At 43.6% G+C, this 22,640-nt stretch overlaps 1 protein-coding gene across 10 annotated transcripts in view; it reads right to left on the reverse strand.

Annotated features, from left to right (window-relative positions):
* The window catches only part of mospd1 (motile sperm domain containing 1), a 72,338-nt gene that overhangs the window by 44,421 nt on the left and 5,277 nt on the right, over positions 1 to 22,640 (reverse strand). For 5 of the 10 annotated variants that reach the window (XM_043714355.2, XM_087991827.1, XM_043714351.2 and 2 more), the window contains exons 2-5: positions 21,065 to 21,307; positions 20,897 to 20,972; positions 17,733 to 17,956; positions 12,385 to 12,546 (exon numbers count right to left, since the gene is read on the reverse strand). In XM_043714355.2, coding sequence (XP_043570290.1) covers positions 12,385 to 12,546; positions 17,733 to 17,956; positions 20,897 to 20,972; positions 21,065 to 21,218 — 616 coding nt within the window. In that variant the 5' untranslated portion in view covers positions 21,219 to 21,307. Of the gene's footprint in view, positions 1 to 588; positions 1,821 to 12,384; positions 12,547 to 17,732; positions 17,957 to 20,896; positions 20,973 to 21,064; positions 21,308 to 22,377; positions 22,428 to 22,640 lie in introns of those variants that run through there. The other 5 variants (XM_043714358.2, XM_087991829.1, XM_087991826.1 and 2 more) reach the window with 3 other exon arrangements.

Consider the following 22,640-nt stretch of genomic DNA (forward strand, 5'->3'; position numbering starts at 1 on the left):
CTCCTGGTGGTCACCCAGCTCCCTTTATCCTGTAACTTAGGTGTGACTGCCCCCCTACATCCCTCTCTTATTATCGCCTCAGCCTCGAACAATTCAAAGTTCATCCATCTCCAGTTCCCTAACACGGTCTGTGAGGAGCTGGGGTTGGGTGCACTTCTCACAGGTGAAGTCAGCAGAGTCCCCAGTGGTGACCTTTACCTCCCACATCCTGCAACAGGGGCATGCAACTGCCCTAGCTTTCATCCCCTCTGCTCTAAATTGTGAGGAGAGATTGAAAACCGAAAATAAAACATTATCTTACTGACCCTTCACACAGGGTCATTTTTTATACCCATCCAGATGCTCTTTAAATGCTGTAACCGGACCAGCCTCCACCACTTCCTCTGGCAGCTCATTCCATACACTCACCACTCTCTGCATGAAAAGGTTGTCCCTTAGGTCTCTTTTATATCTTTTCCTTCTCACCCTAAATCTTTGTCCTCTAGTTCTGGACTCTCCCACCCCAGGGAAAAGACCTTGTCTATTTATCCTATCCATGCCCCTCGTGATTTTATAAACGTCCAGAAGGTCACCCTTCGGCCTTTTATTGGTGATGGTCATAGTCAGGCATTTGTAGAATCAGTGAACGTCCTTACTTCTGACCTTGTGATGGAGAGCAGGTCATTGATGAAGCAGCTGAAGATGGTTGGGCCTGGGACACCACCCCGAGGAACTCCTGCAGAGATATCCTGGGAGCGGAGATGACTAGAACCACGATCATCTTCCTGTGTGTCAGGTATGACTCTAACCACTGCAGAGTTTGCCCCAATACCCACTGATTCCAGTTTTCCTCAGGCTCTTTGATGCCACACTTGGTCAAATACAGCTTGGATATCGAGGATTGTCACTCTCTCCTTCTCTCTGGAATTCAGCTCTTTTATCCATGCTTGAACTAAGGCTGTAATGAGATCAGGAGCTGAGTGGCCCTGGTGGAACCCAAACTAGGCGTCGCTGAGTAGGTTATTGCTGAGCAGGTACGACACTTTCTATCACTTTACTGATGATCAAGAGTAGGCTGTCAGGGTAGTAATTGGCCGAGTTAGATTTATTCTGCTTTTTATGTACAGAACATACGTAGGCAACTTCCACACTGTTGGATAGATGCCAGTGTTATAACTACTAGTACGGCTTGACTAGGGGAGCAGCAAGCTCTGCAGCACAAGTCTTCAGTGCTATTGCTGGAATATTGTTGGGGCCCAAAGCCTTTGCAGTGTCCAGTTCTTCTAACTTTTTTTGATACCGCTTGGAGTGAACTGAATTGGCTGAAGACTGGTGTGTGTAGTACTGGCGACCACGGAGGATGCTGAGATGGATCATCCACTCGGCACTTCTGACTGAAGATTGCTGCAAAAGCTTCAGCCTTTATCTTTTGCACTGATGTGTTGGGCTCTTTTATCATTTAGGATGGGATTATTTGTGGAGCGCACTCCTCCAATGAGTTTTTAAACATCCACTACCATTCACAACTGGCTGTGGCAGGACTACATTGCTTAGATCTGACCTGCTGGTTAGAGGATCCCTTGCCTCTGTTAATCACTTGCTGCTTATGCTGTTTGGCATACATGTAGTCCAGTTTAGTGGCTTCACCATGTTGACACCTCATCTTCAGGTATGCATGGTGCTGCTGCACTCTCCATTCAACCAGTGTCGATCCCCAGGCTTGATGGTAATAGTCAAGTGGGGAATATGCTGGGCCACGAGGTTATGGGTTTTGGAGTACGATTCTGTTGCCTTTGATGGCTTACCATGCCTCATGGATACCCAGCCTTGAGTTGCTAGATCTGTTTTTTTTAAGATTAGATTAGATTAGATTACATTACATTACATTACAGTGTGGAAACAAGCCCTTCGGCCCAACAAGTCCACACCGACCCGCCGAAACGCAACCCACCCATACCCCTACATTTACCCCTTACCTAACACTACTGGCAATTTAGCATGGCCAATTCACCTGACCTGCACATTTTTGGATTGTGGGAGGAAACCGGAGCATCCGGAGGAAACCCACGCAGACACGGGGAGAATGTGCAAACTCCACACAGTCAGTCGCCTGAGGCGGAAATTGAACCCGGGTCTCTGGCGCTGTGAGGCAACAGTGCTAACCACTGTGCCACCGTGCCGCCCACCTATTCAAAGTCTGTCCCATTTAGCAGTGATAGTGCCACACAACATGATGGAGGGTATTCTCAATGTGAAGGCAGGACTTCATCTTCACAAGGACTGTGCGCTGGTCACACTTACTGATACTATCATGGACAGATACAAATGCAGCCAACAGATTGTTAAGGATGAGTTCAAGAATATTTTTCCCTCTGTTGGTTCCCTCACCACCTGTCAAAGACCCAGGCTAGCAGCTATGCCCCATGGGACCAGATCAGCTTAATCAGTAATACTGCTGCTGAGTCACCTTTGGTGGTGGACATTGAAATTCCCCACCTAGAGTACAATTTGTGCCTTGCCACCCTCAGCGTTTCCTTGAAGAGTTGTTCAACATGGAAAAGTAGAGGGTGTGGTGTTGGAAAAGCACAGTTGGTCAGGCGGCATTCAAGGAGCAGGAAAATCGATGCTTCCTTTGCAGAGACGTCGATTTTCCTGCTCCTCGGATGCTGCCTGACCTGCTGTGCTTTTCCAGCATCATACTCTCAACTCTAATCTCCAGCATCTACAATCCTCACTTTCACCAACATGGAGAAGTATCGATTCATCAGCCAAGGACAGACAGTGCGTGTAATCAGCAGGTTTCCTTGCCCGCGTTAACCTAAAGCCACGGGATTTAGAGTCAACAGAGATGTACAATATGGAAACAGACCATTCAAGTCCAATTCATCCATGCTGACCAGATATCCTAAATTAATCTAGTCCCACTTGCCAGCATTTGGCCAATATCCTTCTTCATGGGGTCCGGAGTCAACATTGAGATTCCTAGGGAAACTTCCTGCCAACTGTATTCCACTGTGCTGCCACCTCTGCTGGGTCTATCCCATCAATGAGACAGGACACATCCAGGGATGGTGATGGTGGCGTCTGGAACATTGTCTTTTAGGTGTGAGTCCCTAAGTATAATTATGTCAGGCTGCTGCTGGACTCGTCTGTGAGACAGAGCTGAAAATGTGTTGCTGGAAAAGCGCAGCAGGTCAGGCAGCATCCAGGGAACAGGAGAATCGACGTTTCGGGCATAAGCCCTTCCTCAGGAATGAGGAAAGTTTGTCCAGCAGGCTAAGATAAAAGGTAGGGAGGAGGGATGTCGGAAATGTGATAGGTGGAAAGAGGTCAAGGTGAGGGTGATAGGTCAGACTGGGGTGGGGGCGGAGGGGTCAGGAAGAAGATTGCAGGTTAGGAAGGCGGTGCTGAATTCGATGGATTTGACTGAGACAAGGTGAGGGGAGGGGAAATGAGGAAACTGGTGAAATCCGAGTTCATCCCTTGTGGTTGGAGGGTTCCTAGGCAGAAGATGAGGCGCTCTTCCTCCAACCGTCGTGTTGTTGTGGTCTGGCGATGGAGGAGTCCAAGGACCTGCATATCCTTGGTGGAGTGGGAGGGGGAGTTGAAGTGTTGAGCCACAGGGTGGTTGGGTTGGTTGGTCCGGGTGTCCCAGAGGTGTTCTCTGAAATGCTCCGCAAGTAGGCGGCCTGTCTCCCCAATATAGAGGAGGCCACATCAGGTGCAGAGGATGCAATAGATGATGTGTGTGGAGGTGCAGGTGAATCTGTGGCGGATATGGAAATTTCCTTTGGGGCCTTGGAGGGAGGTGAGGGGGGAGGTGTGGGCGCAAGTCTTGCACCTCCTGCGGTTGCAGGGGAAGGTGCCGGGAGTGGAGGTTGGGTTGGTGGGGGGTGTGGATCTGACGAGGGAGTCACGGAGGGAGTGGTCTTTACGGAATGCTGATAGGGGAGGGGAGGGAAATATATCCTTGGTGGTGGGGTCCGTTTGGAGGTGGCGGAAATGACGGCGGATGATGCGCTGTACATGGAGATTGGTGGGGTGGTAGGTGAGGACCAGTGGGGTTCTGTCCTGGTGGCGTTTGGAGGGGCGGGGCTCAAGGGCGGAGGAGCAGGAAGTGGAAGAGATGCGGTGGAGGGCATCGTCGACCACTTCGGGGGGGAAATTGCGGTCCTTGAAGAAGGAGGCCATCTGGGTTGTACGTGTTTGGAACTGGTCCTCCTGGGAGCAGATGCAGCGGAGACGAAGGAATTGGGAGAATGGGATGGCGTTTTTACAGGGGGCAGGATGGGAGGAGGTGTAGTCCAGTACCGTCCTGTCCCCCCTAGTCCAAGAACTCCCCACCTACTTTCCTCATTCCTGAGGAAGGGCTTATGCCCGAAACGTCGATTCTCCTGTTCCCTGGATGCTGCCTGACCTGCTGCGCTTTTCCAGCAACACATTTTCAGCTCTGATCTCCAGTATCTGCAGACCTCACTTTCTCCTTGTCTGTGAGACAGCTCTTCCAATTTTGGCACTAGCCCCTAGATGTTAGAAAGGAAGGCTTTGCAGGGTGAACAGGGTTGTTTCTGCTGTTATCTTTTCCAATGCCCAGATTGATGCCTGATGCCATGTCTGGTTTCATTTCTTTGAGACTTTGTAGCGATTGGTACAATTGAATGGCTTGCTAGGCCATTTCAAAGGACAATTGAGAGTCAATGACATTGCTGTCACATGTAGGCCAGACCACATGAGAATGTCAGATTTCCTTCCCTGAAGGACGTTAGTGAACCTGATGGGTTTTTACAACAATCGACAATGATTCATGGTCATTGTTAGATTCTTAATTCCACATTTTTATAAAAAATGAATTCAAATTCTGCAGGATTTGAACCCAGAACATTAGCTAAATTTCTGGATTAATAGTCCAGCAATAATATCACTCAGCCAACACCTCGTGAAACAATATGTAGATAGTCCAAATAGAGAAGGGTTGGTACTAAACCTTGTACTGGGGAATGAACCTGGCCAGGTGATCAAACTTTCAGATGGGGAGCATTTTGGGACAGTGATCATAATTCCATAAGTTTTAAGATAGTTACGGAGAAAGGACAAGACAACATTTGGCAGTATGCTCCATCTTGGGGGAAGGCTAATTACAACAGTCTTCAGCAAGAACTGGAGAAATTAGAATAGAAGGCAGCTGTTTGAGGGTGCATGCATATTTCACACGTGGGAGACTTTTAAAGGCCAGTTGTTCAGATTTCAGGACCAGTATTCTGTGAGGCTGAAAAATTAAAATTAAAAGATTCAGGAACTTTGGATGAGGAGAGATATTGAAAGTTTAATTAGAAAGAAAAAGAAAACTTATGTAAGACTTAGGAAACTAAATCAATCAAGACCTTTGAGGAATATAAAGGAAGCAGGAAAGAACTTAAACAAGGGATTAGGCAGGTTAAAGGGGCTTATAAAAAGTCCTTGGCAAGTAAGATTAAGGAGATTTCCAAAGCATTTTATATATGCATATTAGGAGCAACAGCACAAATAGCAAACTAGGTGTGTTTACTCAAGGACAAAGGAGGGAATTAATGCGTAGAGCCAGAAGTAGTGGTTGAGGTCCTTAACAATTTTATCAGTATTCCCAAAAGACATGCATGATGGTAAGTTTAGGGAGGGATATGTTGATATTCTGGGGCATGTTGATATTAAGGTAGTGGTGGTGAAAAATAGAATTCTCTACATTAATATCAGGCCTGATGAGATCTAACCAAGATAGTGACAACAGGAAAAGGTGGAGATTGCTGGGTCTTGACAGAGATCTTTGTATTCTCTTTAGCCACAGGCAAGGTTCTAGGAAACTGGAGAACGACTAATGTTCTTTAGTTTAAGGAAGGGCAACAGGATAATCCAGGAAATTACAGACCAGTCAGCCTTACACCAGTAGTACAGAAATTATTGGAGAAGATTCTTAGGCACAGGATATACTTGTATTTGGAAAAAAAGTCTTATTAGGGATAATCTGCTTGATTTTGTGCAGGAGAGGTTTTGTCTCACGACACTGAGTTTTTTGGGGAAGTGACGATGATCAATGAAGGTAGGTCACTGGATGTTTCCCACATGGACTTTACTAAAACATTTGACAAGTTCCCTCAATGTAGGTTGGTCCAGAAGATTAAACTAAATTGGATCCACATTGAGCTGGTATGCTGAATACAAAACTGGCTTGGCTACTAAAAAACAGAGGGTGTTTTTAAGAGTGAAGATCTGTGACTAGGGGTGTTTCACAATGATCAATACTGGGGCCTCTGCTGGTGTACGATATCCATACAAATGATGTGGGTGAAAACGGTGGTCTGATCAGCAAGTTTGCAAACGTACAAAAATAGGTGGACAGTGAGGAAGGTTGTCAAAAGATATAGCAGGAGAAAGTGAGGATTACAGATGCTGGAGATCAGAGCTGAAAATGTGTTGCTGGAAAAGCGCAGCAGGTCAGGCAGCATCCAAGGAGCAGGAGAATCGACGTTTCGGACATAAGCCCTTCTTCAGGTTTGATACAGCAGGATATATAGATCAACTGGAAAGTAGGTAAGAGAAATGGCAGATGGAGTTTAATCTGGACATGAGAGGTGATGTATTGGGAGGTCAAATGCAAGAGGAAAGTATACAGTAAACGGCTAGACCCTTAGGAGCATTGATATACAGAGGAATCTTGGGATGCAAGTTCATAGTTCCCTAAAAACGGCAACATAGGTGAATAAGGTGGTAAAGCTCGCATACATCATCAGTCAAGGCACGGAGTATACTGCGGCTGTATAAAACTTTAATTAGACCACATTTGGAGTATTGTGTGCATTTCTGGTCACCTACAGGATGGGTATATAGGCTTTGGACAGAGTACAAAAGCAGTTTAACAGGGTGTTGCCTAGATTGGAGTGTTTGGGCTATTGAGCAGAGATTGGACAAACTTGAATTGTTTTCACTGGAGCATTGGAGGCTGAGGGACAACCTGATAGAAGTATATATAATTATGAAAGTCATTTTGTAGGGTTGATAATCAGAGTCTCTTTCCCAGGGTGGAAACATCAAAAACTAGTGGCATAGGTTTATGGTGAGAGGGGAAAGCATAAAGGAAATGTGCTAGACAAATTTATTTTTACACAGAGGGAGATATAGTTGTCTGGAATGCACTACCAGGGAAGGTGGTAGAAGCAGATACATAAGCAAGCCCAAGAGACATTTAGACAGATGCATGAACAGGCAGGGAATATGGGAATACAGATCCTATGCAGGCGGGTGGGATTAGTTTGGAATGGCATCATGGCCAGCACAAATATGGTGGTCTGAATGGCTTGTTTCCGTACTGTACTAAAACTACTTACAATACTCCATATGTGGTCTTACTAGCACTTTGTACAGGTGCAGGAAGACTTCACAATGCTTATACTCCAACCCCCTTGAAATAAGGGCTAACATTCCATTAGCCTCCCGCAGCACCTGTTTGATAGCTTTTTTGTGTTACATGCACAAGTACCCCAAATCCCTTGTGTTGCAGCTTTCTGCAGTTTTTCTCAATTTAAGATTTCTTTTTCTTCTCCTTTCCAAATGAACAACTTCACATTTTCCCACATTATAACATGTATTTCTTCAACACAAATTGGCTTTAATGCAATTGAAGAATTTAGACTGTTATTTGTGGAACATGTACTTTCCTTGCCTGTATTGGCTATAATACAATTCTAGCCCCAGTAGCGCAATGGAGCATCTACTGCATGATTTTCTTATAATGTGAGATCGCATGAGAACGGAACTATTGCGTTACATATTAGCACTGGCTGTACTCCATTTGCCAACTTTTTGTTCACATACATGATCTGTCAATATCTCTGAACAAAAATGGAAATTGTTGGAAAAGCTCAGCAGGTCTGGCATCTGTGGAGAGAAATCAGAGTTGACGTTTCGGGTCAAGTGACCCTTCCTCAGAACTATAAACGATTTGCTTCCCTTTTGCAATCTGTCTTTCCACCTATTTTTGTGTTTGCTGCAAATTTGGCTGCAGTGCATTCAATTCTTTCCTCCAAGCCATTAACAGATGTTGTGAACAGCTGCAGTCCCAACACTCATCTTTGTGGAACTCCATTGGTACCACGTCACCAACCTGAAAAAGAACCCCATATCCTCACTGTTCCCTGCCGATCAGCCAGTTCTCTATCCATCCCAATATACTACCTTCAACACTGTCGGCTCATTCCTTATAACAATCTTTTGAGAGTTACCTTGTTGAAAACTCTGGAACAGCTATTTGCCTATAGCCCCATTAGTTTGTTGAATGTACTTCTCCAGTGATGGTGGTGGCACTTAAATCCTCCCCCCATATTCTTTATTAATGGAACAAAGTATCCTCCACTGTAAAGATTGATGCAAAATATCTGCTTTGAAAGGGTGCTCATGGCATTAATCAACTCCAGCCTCCCCACTACTCTTGACCCACTCCAATTTTCCTACTGGACCAACAGATCCACGTCAGATGCCATATCACTTGCCCTTCACTCCTCCCTCTGCCTGCCAGTGCTTGCTTACTGTCTTCCCTGCTAAACTATCAGCCCAGTTGTTTCTGACAAGTTTCTCACTCTCGACCTAAATATTAAATTCTACCATGTTATGATCACTACTTCCTCAGACATCTTACACTCAAAAATTAGTTATTAAATATGTCCCATTACCCAACATTAGATCCAAGACACCTGCTTCATGGTTAGCTTGACATTGCTCTGGGGAAACTCTCCTTAATGCATTACCCTTTTCAATTTGACTAACCCCAAACAACATGAAGATTGAAGTCATCCATAATTGTTCTCTATTCTTTTTACATGCTCCTATTATTTGTTGATTCAAAGCTTTTCCCCCCACAGCATGGGTTCTGCACACTACTCCTATCACCGTCTTCTTTCCCTTGCTGTTTTTTTTAAAACTTCATCAAAGGACTGCACATCATCAAAGTCTAAATCTCTCACCACTGACCTTATTTCATCTCTTTTTAACAGCGCTACACCACCACCTTTTGCATCCCTCTGTTTTTCTGAAAGGTCAAATATCCTGAATGTTAAGTTCCTAGTTCTGATCTCCTTACAACCATGTTTTCACAAATGGCTACAAAATCATATTTAGTTACCTTGATTTGTGCTATCACTTCACCTAACTTATTTCAAATGCTTCATTCTTTAAGATAGAAAGCCTTTAAATTTGTTTATCATTGAATTCTATTTTTAAAGATTTGGAGAACGTGTTCCTCTCGTAAAAGAGAAAAGAATGAGAGTGCCATAAATTTAAAATAATGAGCAAAGAAAGCAAATGGAAGAGATTGAATGCCCTGTCAGGGCAGGGTGTCTGTGTCTGCACTAGTTTCACCTTCTATTCACACCATGACCTGGAAAATTTCATTTACATTTTTCTTTCAAATTTCCAACCTTCCCTTGCCTTCAGTTGGTCCACCTCAGAATCTTGTCTTCCTTTTCTTCATTTCTGGGCATTGGCTTTCTACTAATAATGTTCACTATTCCCACAGTGATCCTGACTACACTTGTACTTCATGTAAAGACACCATTCCATTCTCCCAGTTTCTCAGTCATGTGCTTTCCATTACAATCACACCAACACGTATTCCTTTTCCCACAAATAAGGATTCACATCCACCTCGGTCGACAGGCTCCTCCACTACAGGAGAAAGTGAGGTCTGCAGATGTTGGAGATCAGAGCTGAAAATGTGTTGCTGGAATGAAGGGCTTATGCCCGAAACGTCGATTCTCCTGTTCCCTGGATGCTGCCTGACCTGCTGCGCTTTTCCAGCAACACATTTTTAGCTCCTCCACTACAGGGCCTTGGTGAGGCCACACCTAGAATATTGTGAGCAGTTTTGGTCTTCTTTTCTGAGGGCAGGTGCTGTTGCTCTCTGGAGAGTGCAGCGAAGGTTTACCAGGCTAATCCCAGGGATGGTGGGACTGATGTATGAGGAGAGATTAACTCGGTTAGGATTGTTTTCGCTGGAGTTCAGATGAATGAGGAGGGGGATCTCACAGAGACCTATAAAATTCTAACACGACTAGATAGGGTAGATGCAGGGAGGATGTTCCTAATGGTGGATGTGTCCAGACCAGAGGTCACAGTCAGAGGATTCAAGGTGGACCACTTAGGACCGAGATGAGGAGACATTTCTTCACCCAAAGAGTGGGGAGTCTGTGGAATTCATTACCACAAGAAGTAGCTAATGCCAAAACATTGAATGTACTCAAGGGACAACTAGATATAGCACTTAGGTGAATGGGATCAAAGATTATGGAGAGAAAGCAGGATTAGTCTATTAAGTTGGACAGTCAGCCATGATTGTGTTGAATGGTGGAGCAGTCAAGAATGGCCGAATGGCCTCTTCTGCTCCTATCTTCTATGTTTCTATGTAAATCATGGACCTCTCTGCTCTCATCCCTTTCCCAGGCTTACTGATCCATGACAGATTTTCCCGGTCTCCATTTTCCATCCCTTCAGCTGTGTTTTAGGGATCAACCCCTGTGATTTCCACTAACCATATAATCACAAAGCGCCTACCTCCCATTTCAGCACATTAAAAACACTGTTTACTCCATGACACACTGGGTCACTCGTCAGTTACTCCAACACCCTCTTCTTTTCCTATAGCACTATTCTATGCACCGCATGAGATACAACATCCACCCTTTCACCTTTTCTCCATTCGAGGCCACAAACATGTCTTTCTGGTGAAACAGTGACTTAGTGAGAAATCTTTCAATTAAGTCTACTGCTTACAATGTGCTCTCTTATTCACCACAACCTAAACGCACAGTGGATGACTGCTACTTCACCCATTACCACTTTTGGTCATTTAATCTTCGACCTATTAGTTTCCCATTTGTCTTTCCGCTGCCTCTTAGAATGTTCAAAACCTATTCTTATTGCATCATTCTTCAGTTCTGAAGAAGGGTCACTGACCTGAAACATTAACTTTGTTTCCTCTCAACATATGCTGGTGGATCTGAATTTCTTCAGCATTTTCAGTTTTTATTGATTAATTAAGTAGGTCTTTGCTTATTCTCCCAGGTACAAAGGCAAATGTGAACAATCTCATGTTCCAAAAACTAAGACAAGCTGTCACTATATCACTGAACAAACGCAAACAGAATATTTGCTTTCATACTGTAACTCACAAATGAACTAGTGTGACATTGGTGACTGGACAAAAACCACAGAGCCTGTTCTTTTGGGCCAAAGGCAGATGTCTGACACCTAAATGATGATAAAGACCCTCATAACTCGCAGCTCACTGGTGGAACTTCTAAAGGTCGACGTTCACTTATTTTATCTGTCAAATTGTGAAATGATTTAGAATTCAAGCTATTGAACATCTCTCCATTTCTATTACTTGTTGCAGATCTTATATTAAATAACTGTGGTTGTCACCTTCATATACAAAGTACTGAAGTCTCTAAAGTAGGAAGAGAATGAGAATGTCTCGCAAAGTTACAGTGGAAGTGGAGAACAAAAACCTTACATGACCTACAGCTCCACCTGCCAGAGCTAGCTCTGCGTCTGAATGCAAGTGCTCCAAACACACTGTGCTCTGTACCACCTCTAATCCACGTCCAATAGCTTTTGATAGAGTCTCTGCTTCAAATAACATTTCAATTAATATTACATTTCCTTCTCTTTCACCCCTGAATTCTCTGACTACGTTGAGAGTTGATGCTTCCTAGTGAGGGAGAATTTTGGGAAAAGGTTGTAATGGCATAATCGAGACAAAAATGGTCATAGCAAACACCTAGGGAGAACTAATGCCATCTTTAATGATGAAATTAATAAAATTGTTGTTTTGCCATAATTTTGTAGGAAATTCCAGTGTTTTTAAACATATTGCTTTCATAGCAGGACAAGTAAAATGGTGAAGGATCAAATGTGCACTGGAAAATTTTATGATCACGTCGTGAAAGGCAAACATCCAACAATTGCACTAATTGTGCAAACAGTAAAACTCGTGAACAATAATACTCAGTGTTGCAGGTTTGTGGACCTTAAAGTATCAGAGAATCATTTTCAAAGACATTCCTAGATGGAACTAAGAATCTTCTGGTGTAACATTGCTTCCTAAGTTTAATTATATAGAGAAATGAAAGCAACACTTATTGTGTTCCATGGAAATATAAAACAAGTGGTGCCAGAGTTCCACAATAATTGAAACAGAGGGGGATCCAGGCTGGCTGCTACACTGAAGGCAAAGTGGAGATGGGGGGGTGCGGCGAGAGGAATAGAGGTGTTGAACCGTTGATATAGGAGAATCTTTAGATTGAATCTGTGACTTTAAACACTGTTTCAGCATCAGTCAGCACTTGATTTCATTTACTATGCTTTGGTTAATGTACTTACCTAAAACATAAGCAGCGACTAATTTCTGATTGACACTTAAGTGGAGGTAAACAGGCACCAGAGATTCTGCTTCCCCAAGTGTTGGTAACATTAATGCTATGATACAGATGATTCCCAGGAAGACTGTAAGTAAACTCGGTCCCGAAGAGGCAGTTCTGGATTCTGAAAATCAATTAGATGATTGAGCGATATACAAAATCATCAAACTATACAGCAGAGACACAGGAGGTAAAACATTAATTTCATGCTAGGATCTTGATTTTCTCTGTAGAGAATCTGGTCAGGTCTGTAATGGTTGCGTATGCACTCGTGTCGAAGATAAAGTTATTTCCACAAATACAATGTTTAAAGTCACCACTGTTTTTTATTTGAATGCTGTGTTTATGCAGCAAAAAGCCACTTAACTGCACAATGCTCAACAGAAAAATCCTAGCAAATGCTGACAGATGTCATGAGCTAGCAGAAATAGAAATACACTTGTTATTTCTTATCCCTATCGTCATGCAAGGGCTAGGCCCAAGTTCAATTCCTACTATGTTGCTTATGGTCAAACAGCTCTTTGAAATTCAGCCATGAGGTCAGCTGTGGGAAGCTTGAGACAGCTGAGTGCCACTGCATCTGCACCCACAGGGGGAGATGAAACTACTGAAACTTAACATCAACTGAGGACAGTATTCACTTAGTGTGGGTAGTCAGTTCCTGTAAAGAGTCAAATGGTAATAGTTCCAAACAGTCATATTGGATTTGAAATGTTAACTTCCATAATGTTGTCTGACCTACTGAGTTTCTTCAGCATTCTTTTCATTTTAGATTTTTAGCATCTGCAGTATTTTGCTTTGAAACAGCAATGACTTTGTCACAAAGGCAATTACATTTTTACAGAAGAAGTTAGAAACAGGGAGCCAGCAGTTGTGGGTGCACAGCTGTGTTTCACAGGAACACAAGAACAGGAGTAAGCCATTCAACCCCTCAGGTCTGTTCTGCCATTCAATGAAATCGCAGCTGATTCGTGGCCTGTGACTTGTGGCCCATATCCTTTAATACATTTACTTAACAAAAAATTTATTTATCAAGGATTGAAAATTAACTGCTGATCGAGCATCAACTGCAGGTTGTGGAAGAGTGTTCCAAACCTCGACCACCCTTCGTATATACAGATGCTTCCGAACATCTCTCCTGAACAGTCTGGTCTTACATTGTAGGCTATGCCCACTAGTTCTAAAATATCCAACCAGTTTATTTTTATCTTCCCTGTCTTTTCCTTTTACTATCTTCTATACATTGATCAGATCACCTTTAACCTTTTAAACTCGAGAGAAAACAGGCCTAATTTGCATAATCTCTCCTCATAATTTAAATCCTAAACTCCAGGTATCATTCTTGTAAACCTACATTGCACTGCCTCTAAAGCCAATATATTCTGTGCACAGATCTGCTCACATACTCCAAATATGGCTAATCATTGTTTTGTATAGCTGCAGCGTAACATCTGAGCCCTTAAACTCGAGTCCTCTGGATATACAGGGGAACCTCAATTATCCAAACGAGACGGGGGGGGGGGGGGGGGTGGCATTATTTCGATCAGATAATTGATTATTCAGTTAATTGATTCAATGCCTCTCCTCTGGGGCTCGGAGTTTTCTGAAGTGTCCTTTTTCCTTGCTTTGCCTGCATTGCTCCCGCCCTCTGTCTCAGGGTTTGTTTCTGAGCAGGCACACACGTGTGTGTGTGTAAGGAACCTGCAGCATTGCTGAAGCCCCCCCCCCCCCCCAAATTAGTTCAATGGGATTGACAAAGCACTTGCCTAGTTCATTGCCTGTTCAGGACACTAGGCAGCAGCACAATGCGAGTGAGGCCCCTCCCCTCATACCCCACCCCCAGTCCGTCCACCCAATCCCATCCAAGCCAGCCCCCAGCCCACCCCCCCCGTCTACCCACCTAACCCTGTTCAACACTGCTCCTTGTCTGCGCCCCCATCCCCTTCCGACCCGGGTGCCCTGGCCAGCTCCAGTGAAACCCACCCATCTCCCACCTTCACCGGCACAGCCGGACTGACACCAAAAGCAAAACTGCTGCTGCCTTTTTTTGGGGGTGGGGGGTGGAGGGGGGTGAGAGTCTCACAATAGCACACAACATTTTGACAGGTTCCACGTTTGCCCTATACAGGACAATGTTGGAGAGATTATCTGGGGAAGGGGGTTTAGGGTACACCCCTGTGTAGAATTCCAGGGAAAGTCTGGGGTGAGAGAGAGCGATAAGACAGGTGGTCAGTCATTTGGAGACGGTGCCTGGGCTCCCATCAATGTCCAGAACTGTTCTCAGCTGCATTTCAGTTAGCAGAGTTCGTTTTTAATCATTGCAAATAAAAGATGCGATCAGTGTTGAAACAGCTCTTTGATGTAATATTTCTATCGGGACCTTGAGATCTTCTTCGGACAATCCGAAATTTGGATTATTGATATTCAGATAATCGAGGTTCCTCTGTAAAGGCCAACACTCCGTTAGTTTTCTTGATTACTTTTTGTACCTGTCACTGGCATTTTAAATATCAATGCACCTGAACCCCCAAGTCTCTTGGCACATCCATTGTATTTAACTTCATGCCATCTAGAAAGTACACCCATCTATCCTTTCTCAGTCCAGCATTTAATTAAATTAGAATAAGTCTACTGCAGAAAACATCACTTTAAAGCAGAGTTCAGTTGATATTCTACGTGCTAGTTAGAAGGGTCAAGAAACGTGCCTGACTACTGAATGACTAATAGCTAGTTAAACTTCTGAGAAAGCCAAGTTAATAGGTGGAGTACAGGATGTTGATATCACCAGCTAGGCCAATATTTATTTCCCATCCCTAACTGGCTGCCTTCTTGAACTGCTGTAAGTCCATCCAATGTCGATATACACCCACACCGTCAGGAAGAGTTAGAATTAGAGTTCCAAGATTTTGACTCAGTGACAGCAAAAGCACAGCAATACAGTTCCAAGTCAGGAAGGTATGTGGCAAGGAGGAGAATTTGCCAGTGATGTTCCCAGCCTCTGGTGCCATCATCCTTCCCATCAGAATTTGAAGCCTTATATATTAAACCTTCTCTGCAGCTGTATCACTACATTCTGTTTTATCACCCTGATGTACTTGTGTAAAGTATGCATGATTTGTCTGGTTAGTAAGCAATACTATATTTTTCACTGTACCTTAGTGCGTGACAATAATAAATCAAATATCTACTTTAAGCACAGCCAACTATGCTTGTACTTTGTCTTTATCAAAATTTAGATCACCCAGTGTCTTAATTATCTTCTCTTTCACTATGATTTTACTGTATCTTTGCCCTTATTTACTAAGTTGCAAACTCATATCTCATCCATGTTCCCTGCCTCCACGTGGCAGTTTGATAACAGTGGGAAAGGATCCATTCTTGAAACTGTACGTGTTTCAAACGTTTGTACATTCAACCTGATGAAAGAGGGTGAAAGACAGCATAACCAGGATGGGAAGATGTTGATTATGTTAGCTGCTTTTCCAAGGCAGCAGCAAGTGTAGACAGAGTCAATGGAAGGAAAGCTGGTTTGCGTGATGGACTGGTCTGCATTCACAACTTCCTAATTTCTTGCAGTCTTGGGCAAAGCAGTTGCCGTACTATGCTGTGATGCATTCGAATAGGATGCTTTCTAATGGTGCATTTATTAAAATTGATATGTCCTTGAAGACGTGCCCGCTTTCCTTAGCCTTCTGGGGAAGTAGAGGCATTGGTGTGCTTTCTTGACTGTAGCATCGATGTGGATGGACCAGGATAGATTGTTGGTGACATTTACTCCTTGGAACTTGGAGCTCTTGACTACATCCGTCTCAACACGACCAATGCAGCCAGGGATGTCTCCTCCTCCATTTCCTGAAACTGATGACCAGCTCCTTTGTTTTGCTGACATTGAAGGAGAGATTGTTTTCCTTATAGCATGCCACATAGCTATCTACCTCTTTCTTGTACTCTTGTCTCGTCGTAGTTTGAGATCTGACCCATTACGGTGGTGTCATCAGAAAACTTGTAAATGGAGTTAGAGCTGAATTTGGCCACACAGTTGTAGTGCATAAGGAGTATAGTGAGGGGTTGAGTATGCAGCCTTGCGGGCACTGGTGTTGAGAATTATTGTGGAGGAGGGGTTGTCACTTATCATTATTGATTGCGGTCTGCGGGCCAGGAAGTTGAGGTGCAGAAGGGGAGCAGAGTCCTAGGTCTCGGAGTTTGGAGATGAGTCTAGTTCCCTTTTGGGTCTCAATTGGACACACTATTCCTCCACCTTTTCACTATTTTTATGCTTATGGAAGACTTCTGAATTCTCTTTTATTGTCTGCCAGGATCTTAATTTCACTTTGCTTCTTTTATTTCCTTTTTGAACTTTCTGAATTTAGCCAACTAAATTTGCTACCAATCGAACATCTGTCATATGCAGCCTTACTCTGCTTCATCTTCCTCTCTACCTCTTTCGTAATTAAAGGAGCTCTTGAGTTGTTCAGCCTGCCTTTTTTTTTTAAAATGGCAATATATCTCAACGGCATCCAAATGATCTCCTCTTTAAAGGCAGCCCATGGCTTGCTACAGTTTTATTCAACAATACTACATTTGATTCCAGTTTACCATGGCCAGATTCATTCGCAATCCAGTGAAGCTGGTTCACTCCAGACTTCGTCATCCTTTTCCACGGTTAACCTCAACAATGTGCTAAAGTCATGGTCTCCTAAATATTTCCTGACTGCCACTTGATCAATCTGTCACATCTCACTCCCAACAGTGCCTTCTTTCTCATTGAACTGGACACATAATGCTATAGGAAATTCTTCTGTACACACTCTAGGAACTCTCTGTTCTTTGCATTCCAGTCTGTAGTAGAATAATAGAGATCCCTCAATATAACTACTGTACAGTTTTTGGATTACTCAGTAAATTTGCCCCTATTAGGTGATTTATAGACTACATCTTACACATTACCTCTACACTCTCTTAACTATCCAAACAGTTTCAGACTTGGATCTATCCAACACTAACATTCTCCTCCTCCTTTCTTCTCCAAACATCAAAGGATATTTAATGCCTAGCTCTGTCCTGTTTTGAGGAAGGTACTCGTTATTGCTACCCAATAGCTACCTGCAGCTCACCTGTCTTATTTCATTAAATTATTTTCTGAATGATCTACCTGGTTCTCCTGCTAACCATTTTCATCTCACACTATCAATATGAACTTCTAGCCCTTTCTCCATCATGTGATCATCCTGCATTTAATTATTCACTTTAATCTCTCCCATGGCATAGCTTAAAATGTTGACAGAAGAAGTGACAGTAAAATCTACCTACCCTGCTGGAATGAGGTCTGCTCAAAAAACACAGCTTCTGCAAGATGTTCTTTGATGTGTTTGTCCTCCTCCTCCTTCTGTTGTTGCTCCTTTGTTGATGGGAGGAGAACAGAAATCACCTCTTTTTTACCCAGTGCTTTCCGCTGGCTTTGTTCAGACACTTGTAGCCGAAACTTGTCTATGATTCCATAGTGGCATGGTCGCACATCTCGATGGCGAATGACGCTAGAAATGGGAGAGAAAAAAAAACAGTTCCTACCTTTCATCGAGTAAAACAGCCAATTGCAACTACAGGATACAAACAGAAACGTAGAAAATAGGAACAATAGTTTTCCATTCGGCCCTTTGAGCCTGCTCCACAATTCAATGTGATCATGGCTGATTGTCCAACTCAGTACCCTGTTTGTTTCCTTCTCATACCCTATGATCCCCTCAGCACTGAGAACCATACCCGCATCCTTCTTGAACGTTTTGGCCTCAACAGTTTTCCATGGCAAAAACTTCCACAGGCTCACCACTCTCTGGGTGAAGAAATTTCTCACCTCCGTTCTAAATGGCCTAGCCCATATCGTAATACTGTGACCCCTAATTTGGGATTCCCCAATCACTGAGAATATCTTTCCTGTATTTATCTTGTTAGGCCCGTTAGAATGTTACAGGTTTCAATGAGATTCCTCGTCATCCTTCTGAACTCCAGTGAATATAGTCCTAATCGATCCATTCTCTCAGCATTTGTTGGTCCTGCCATCCCAGGAATCAGTTTGGTAAAGCCTTGTTGCAATCCCTCCATAACCACAACATCCTCCCTCAGGTTAGGAGTTCAAAACTGCATGCAATACTCCATGTGGTCTCATCAAAGATCTGTTCAATTGCAGCAAGACATCCCTGCTCCTGTACTTGAATCCTCTCACAATGAAGGCCAACATAGCATTTGCCTTCTTCATTGCCTACTGCACATGCATGCTAACTTTCAGTTACTGATGTACAAAGACACCAAGGTCTTGTTGCAGCACCGCCATTCAGATAATAATCTGCCTTCTTGTTTTTGCTACCAAAGTGAATAACCTCACCTTTATCCAGAGGACCTGAGCACCCCATAAAGAACAAAGAACAAAAAATTTACAGCCCAGGAACAGGCCCTTTGGCCCTTCAAGTCTGAGCCGATCCAAATCTACCATCTAAACCTGTCAGTCAATTCCTAAGCATTTGTATCCCTCGGCTCCCCATCTACTCATGCATCTGTCCAGACGCATCTTAAATGAATCTAACGTGCCTGCCTCTACCACCTCTGCTGGCAACGCGTTCCAAACGGCCACCATCCTCTGTGTGAAGTACTTGCCGCGTGCACCCCCCTTAAACTTTCCAGCTCTCACCTTGAAAGCATGACCTTTCGTTATTGAATCCTTCACCCTGGGAAAAAGCTTGTCTCTATCCACCCTGTCTATACTCTTCGTGATTTTGTAAAACCTCAATCAGGTCCCCCTCAATCTCCTTTTTTCTCGTGAAAATAAACCTAACCTACTCCGTTCTACTCTGGGGTCAACTGCAAATTAAAAGCTTCAACTTCATAGAATACTCACTGTGCTCTTCTCATTTTGCGATTTCCTGGTTTAGAAATTACAATGGAGAAAAGCAGGAAGCACCAACTTCACAGTTGCATTACATGGTAACATATATCACCAAGCCATTTAAGGAATTATGAGGTCAAGTGACCAAACATTTGGCCAAAGAGTTAGGTTTTAACGCACATCTTAAACATACACATGTAGATCTAGAAACAGACATAGATCCTTTGGCCCCTTGAGCCTTTACAACCATTCAATAAAGTCGATTGTGTTTTGAATTCCAGATTCCCATCTACACCAATACCCTTGACTCCCACGTCCCACACGAATCAAAATACCCGTCTCAAAAAATTTTCTCCCCTGCTTTCTGAAGCAAAGTGTTTACAGCTCAGGCAACTGAAGGCACAGCCGCAACAGTCGACTGGATAAAACTGGGGGTGCACAGAAGGCCAGAATGAAAGGACTGCAGGTGTCTCAGAGGATTGTGGGTTGGGGTACATTACAGAGATAGGGAGGGGTGATGACATAAAGTGACTTGAAAACAAAGATGGGAATTGTAAAATCAAGCTGTTATGTGACAGGAGCCAATGTAAGGCAGCAAAAACAGGGGCAATAGTGGAACAGGACTTAAGGAGAGTTAAGACACAGGAGATGGAGTTTTGTGTGGATTCTTGTTTACAGAATATAGCATGTTGGAGACAATCCAACAGTACGTTGCAAGCAATTCTAGTTAATGAAAGGTCAGAGCAACAGAAAAGTTGAGAGGGGATGAATGTGGGCAATTTAACAGAGATGAAAGTATGGGAACACACACAACTCAAAAGAAGTTACATGCCTGCCAATCAGTCAGCAAACTTTAGTGAGGCAAAGGGTTTACGGTTCACGCTCTATTCTGCTACCTGGGCGTATCATCGAGATTGTCAGAAAGTAAGAAATGCAATCAGCCTTTCAAACCTGCTCTCACCTTCCCTAAGATCATGGCTAATTTGATGGTGGCCTGAACTCTACTTACCAGCCTGAACCCCCATAATTCTTGACTCTCTGGTAGATCAACAGCCTGCTTCACTCAGCTTTCAATACACTCAATGATGCATCCATCACAGCTCACCCAGGCAGAGAATTTAAAACAATTTTTCTCAAAAGATAAAATTCGTCCTCATATCAATCTTAAAGGGGAAACACATTATTCAATTTGATGGAGTATGGAAGGAGCGCTGAGGGAGCCCCACGCTTTACAAGGGTCAGCGCTGAGGGAGCCCCGCGCTTTACGAGGGTCAGCGCTGAGGGAGCCCCGCGCTTTACAAGGGTCAGCGCTGAGGGAGCCCCGCGCTTTACAAGGGTCAGCGCTGAGGGAGCCCCGCGCTTTACAAGGGTCAGCGCTGAGGGAGCCCCGCGCTTTACAAGGGTCAGCGCTGAGGGAGCCCCGCGCTTTACAAGGGTCAGCGCTGAGGGAATGAGACACTGTCAGAGGGTCAGTGCTGAGGGAGTGCCATACTTTTGAGACATGCTAGAGTCAACACGCTGGAGTTAAAGACAACGCATATCTCGCCCAGTTTTCCAATAACGTAACAGATTCAGTTGACAGGCATTCTTCACTTACATGTCGACACAGCACTGAGGCTTCACTGCACCTGCAGCATCAACAACAACATATTTGTTTGGGGCTGTGCACAAAACTGAAAAGACAAAAAAAGAAACATTTACCGCTTAAAGGAGCTTTACCACTGAAAATCATTTACTCTAAGTCAATGTGAAATTGCAGACGTACCTTTGAATTTTAAGGCAAACTCGTACGGGTTGTAAAGAGTCAACACTTGTTTGTGTGTTGATTGATCATCTGCATAAAATATCAATTCTGTTGGAAATACAAAGACAGGAAGATTTCCTTCCACTAGTTCTGGCTGTCGCCTGTGTTGCTGCATTGGCACTGAATATTTTGGATGTTCTTGCTCACTTAAACTCTTTTAGGACACTTTTCTTGTTTTACAGTCCTCTGAACATTGTGTCAGGTCTGTAAAGACAAATAAAAATGAGGCTATTAGAAATGATATTGATCCAAGGCATGTGGTGCAGGGTTGCACAATAAATTTGTTTTGTCTTTTGATGCAGTCCTAGGGCATTAACTATGAATGAGTTGATATCATAAACATCCAACTGCTCACAAACAAAGTGATATTCTACTTTAGACCCACCGTTCAACCCATAATGAAAATCCATCATTTTCTCTCACTTGACTCCAATATAAAGAATGCAGAAAATTTCAAGGGCGAATAGATCAATCAAAGCTCCTTCCCCTTGTTCCTGATGAAGGGTTTTTGCTCAATGCGTCAATTCTCCTACTCCTCAGAAATGCAGCCTGATCTGCTGTGCTTTTCCAGCACCAGACCCTTGACTCCTTCCCTATGTTACTCAAACTCATTCAACCTGACAGCAAACAATCGAACATCCTATGGTTTTGACTCCACCTGATCGGAAACTCCCTCCCTAAAAGTCTTGTGGGTGACCCTATGCCCCAAAGACTGCAAAAGCTGAAAAAAACATTTGCTGAAAGCAATTATGAATAGAAAATAAATGCTGGCTTTACCAGAGACATCCACATCCCATGAATGAACAAAACTAAAATCATGGCTGATCATCCAACTCAGTACCTGGCTCCTGAATTCTCCAGATGCCCTTTGATCCCTTTAGCCCTGAGGACGATATCTAACAGCACAATGGCTCAGTAGATTGCACTGATGCCTCACAGCACTAGGAAACTGGGTTTGATTCCAGCCTCGGGTGACTGTCTGTGTGGAGTTTGCACATTCTCCCCATGTCTGCGTGGGTTTCCTCTGGGTGCTCCAGTTTCCTCCCACAATCCAGAGATGTGCAGGTTAGATGAGTTAGCCATGCTAAATTGCCCATAGTGTTCAGGAATGTTTGGGTGGCCCAAATGACCCGTTTCCATATTGTAGGGATTCTATGATTCTAACTCCTTTTGGAAAATGCTTCAAGTTTTATTTTCAACCTTCGTTGCCTACCAAGGAAATGCTTAATTTTTGTGCTTAATGCGGGAAATATATTGTTTTGACTTAGTCATACCTTCCCTGAATAGCCAGTTTCATCCTCTTCCAACATCAACAGTTCAAATCCTACAGTGAGAAAAATATTTAAATGCGGAATCAAGCTAACAAAAAGGAACAAGATAACTGGTGGGTAGCTGTGAAAAGTAAAGGTGAAGTGGAATAATGTAGAACCAACCAGATAAGAAAACTGTAACTGGGATTACAGCATTGAAATCCATTTTATAAGCTTCTAGGACAGATCCTGAGGAAGATCTACTTACAAAGTTCCAGTTCAACCTA

The sequence above is a fragment of the Chiloscyllium plagiosum genome, unplaced genomic scaffold (assembly GCF_037043375.1).
Source record: "Chiloscyllium plagiosum isolate Xiang-an unplaced genomic scaffold, Cpla_swu_hap1 HiC_scaffold_11, whole genome shotgun sequence".
NCBI lineage: Eukaryota > Metazoa > Chordata > Chondrichthyes > Orectolobiformes > Hemiscylliidae > Chiloscyllium > Chiloscyllium plagiosum.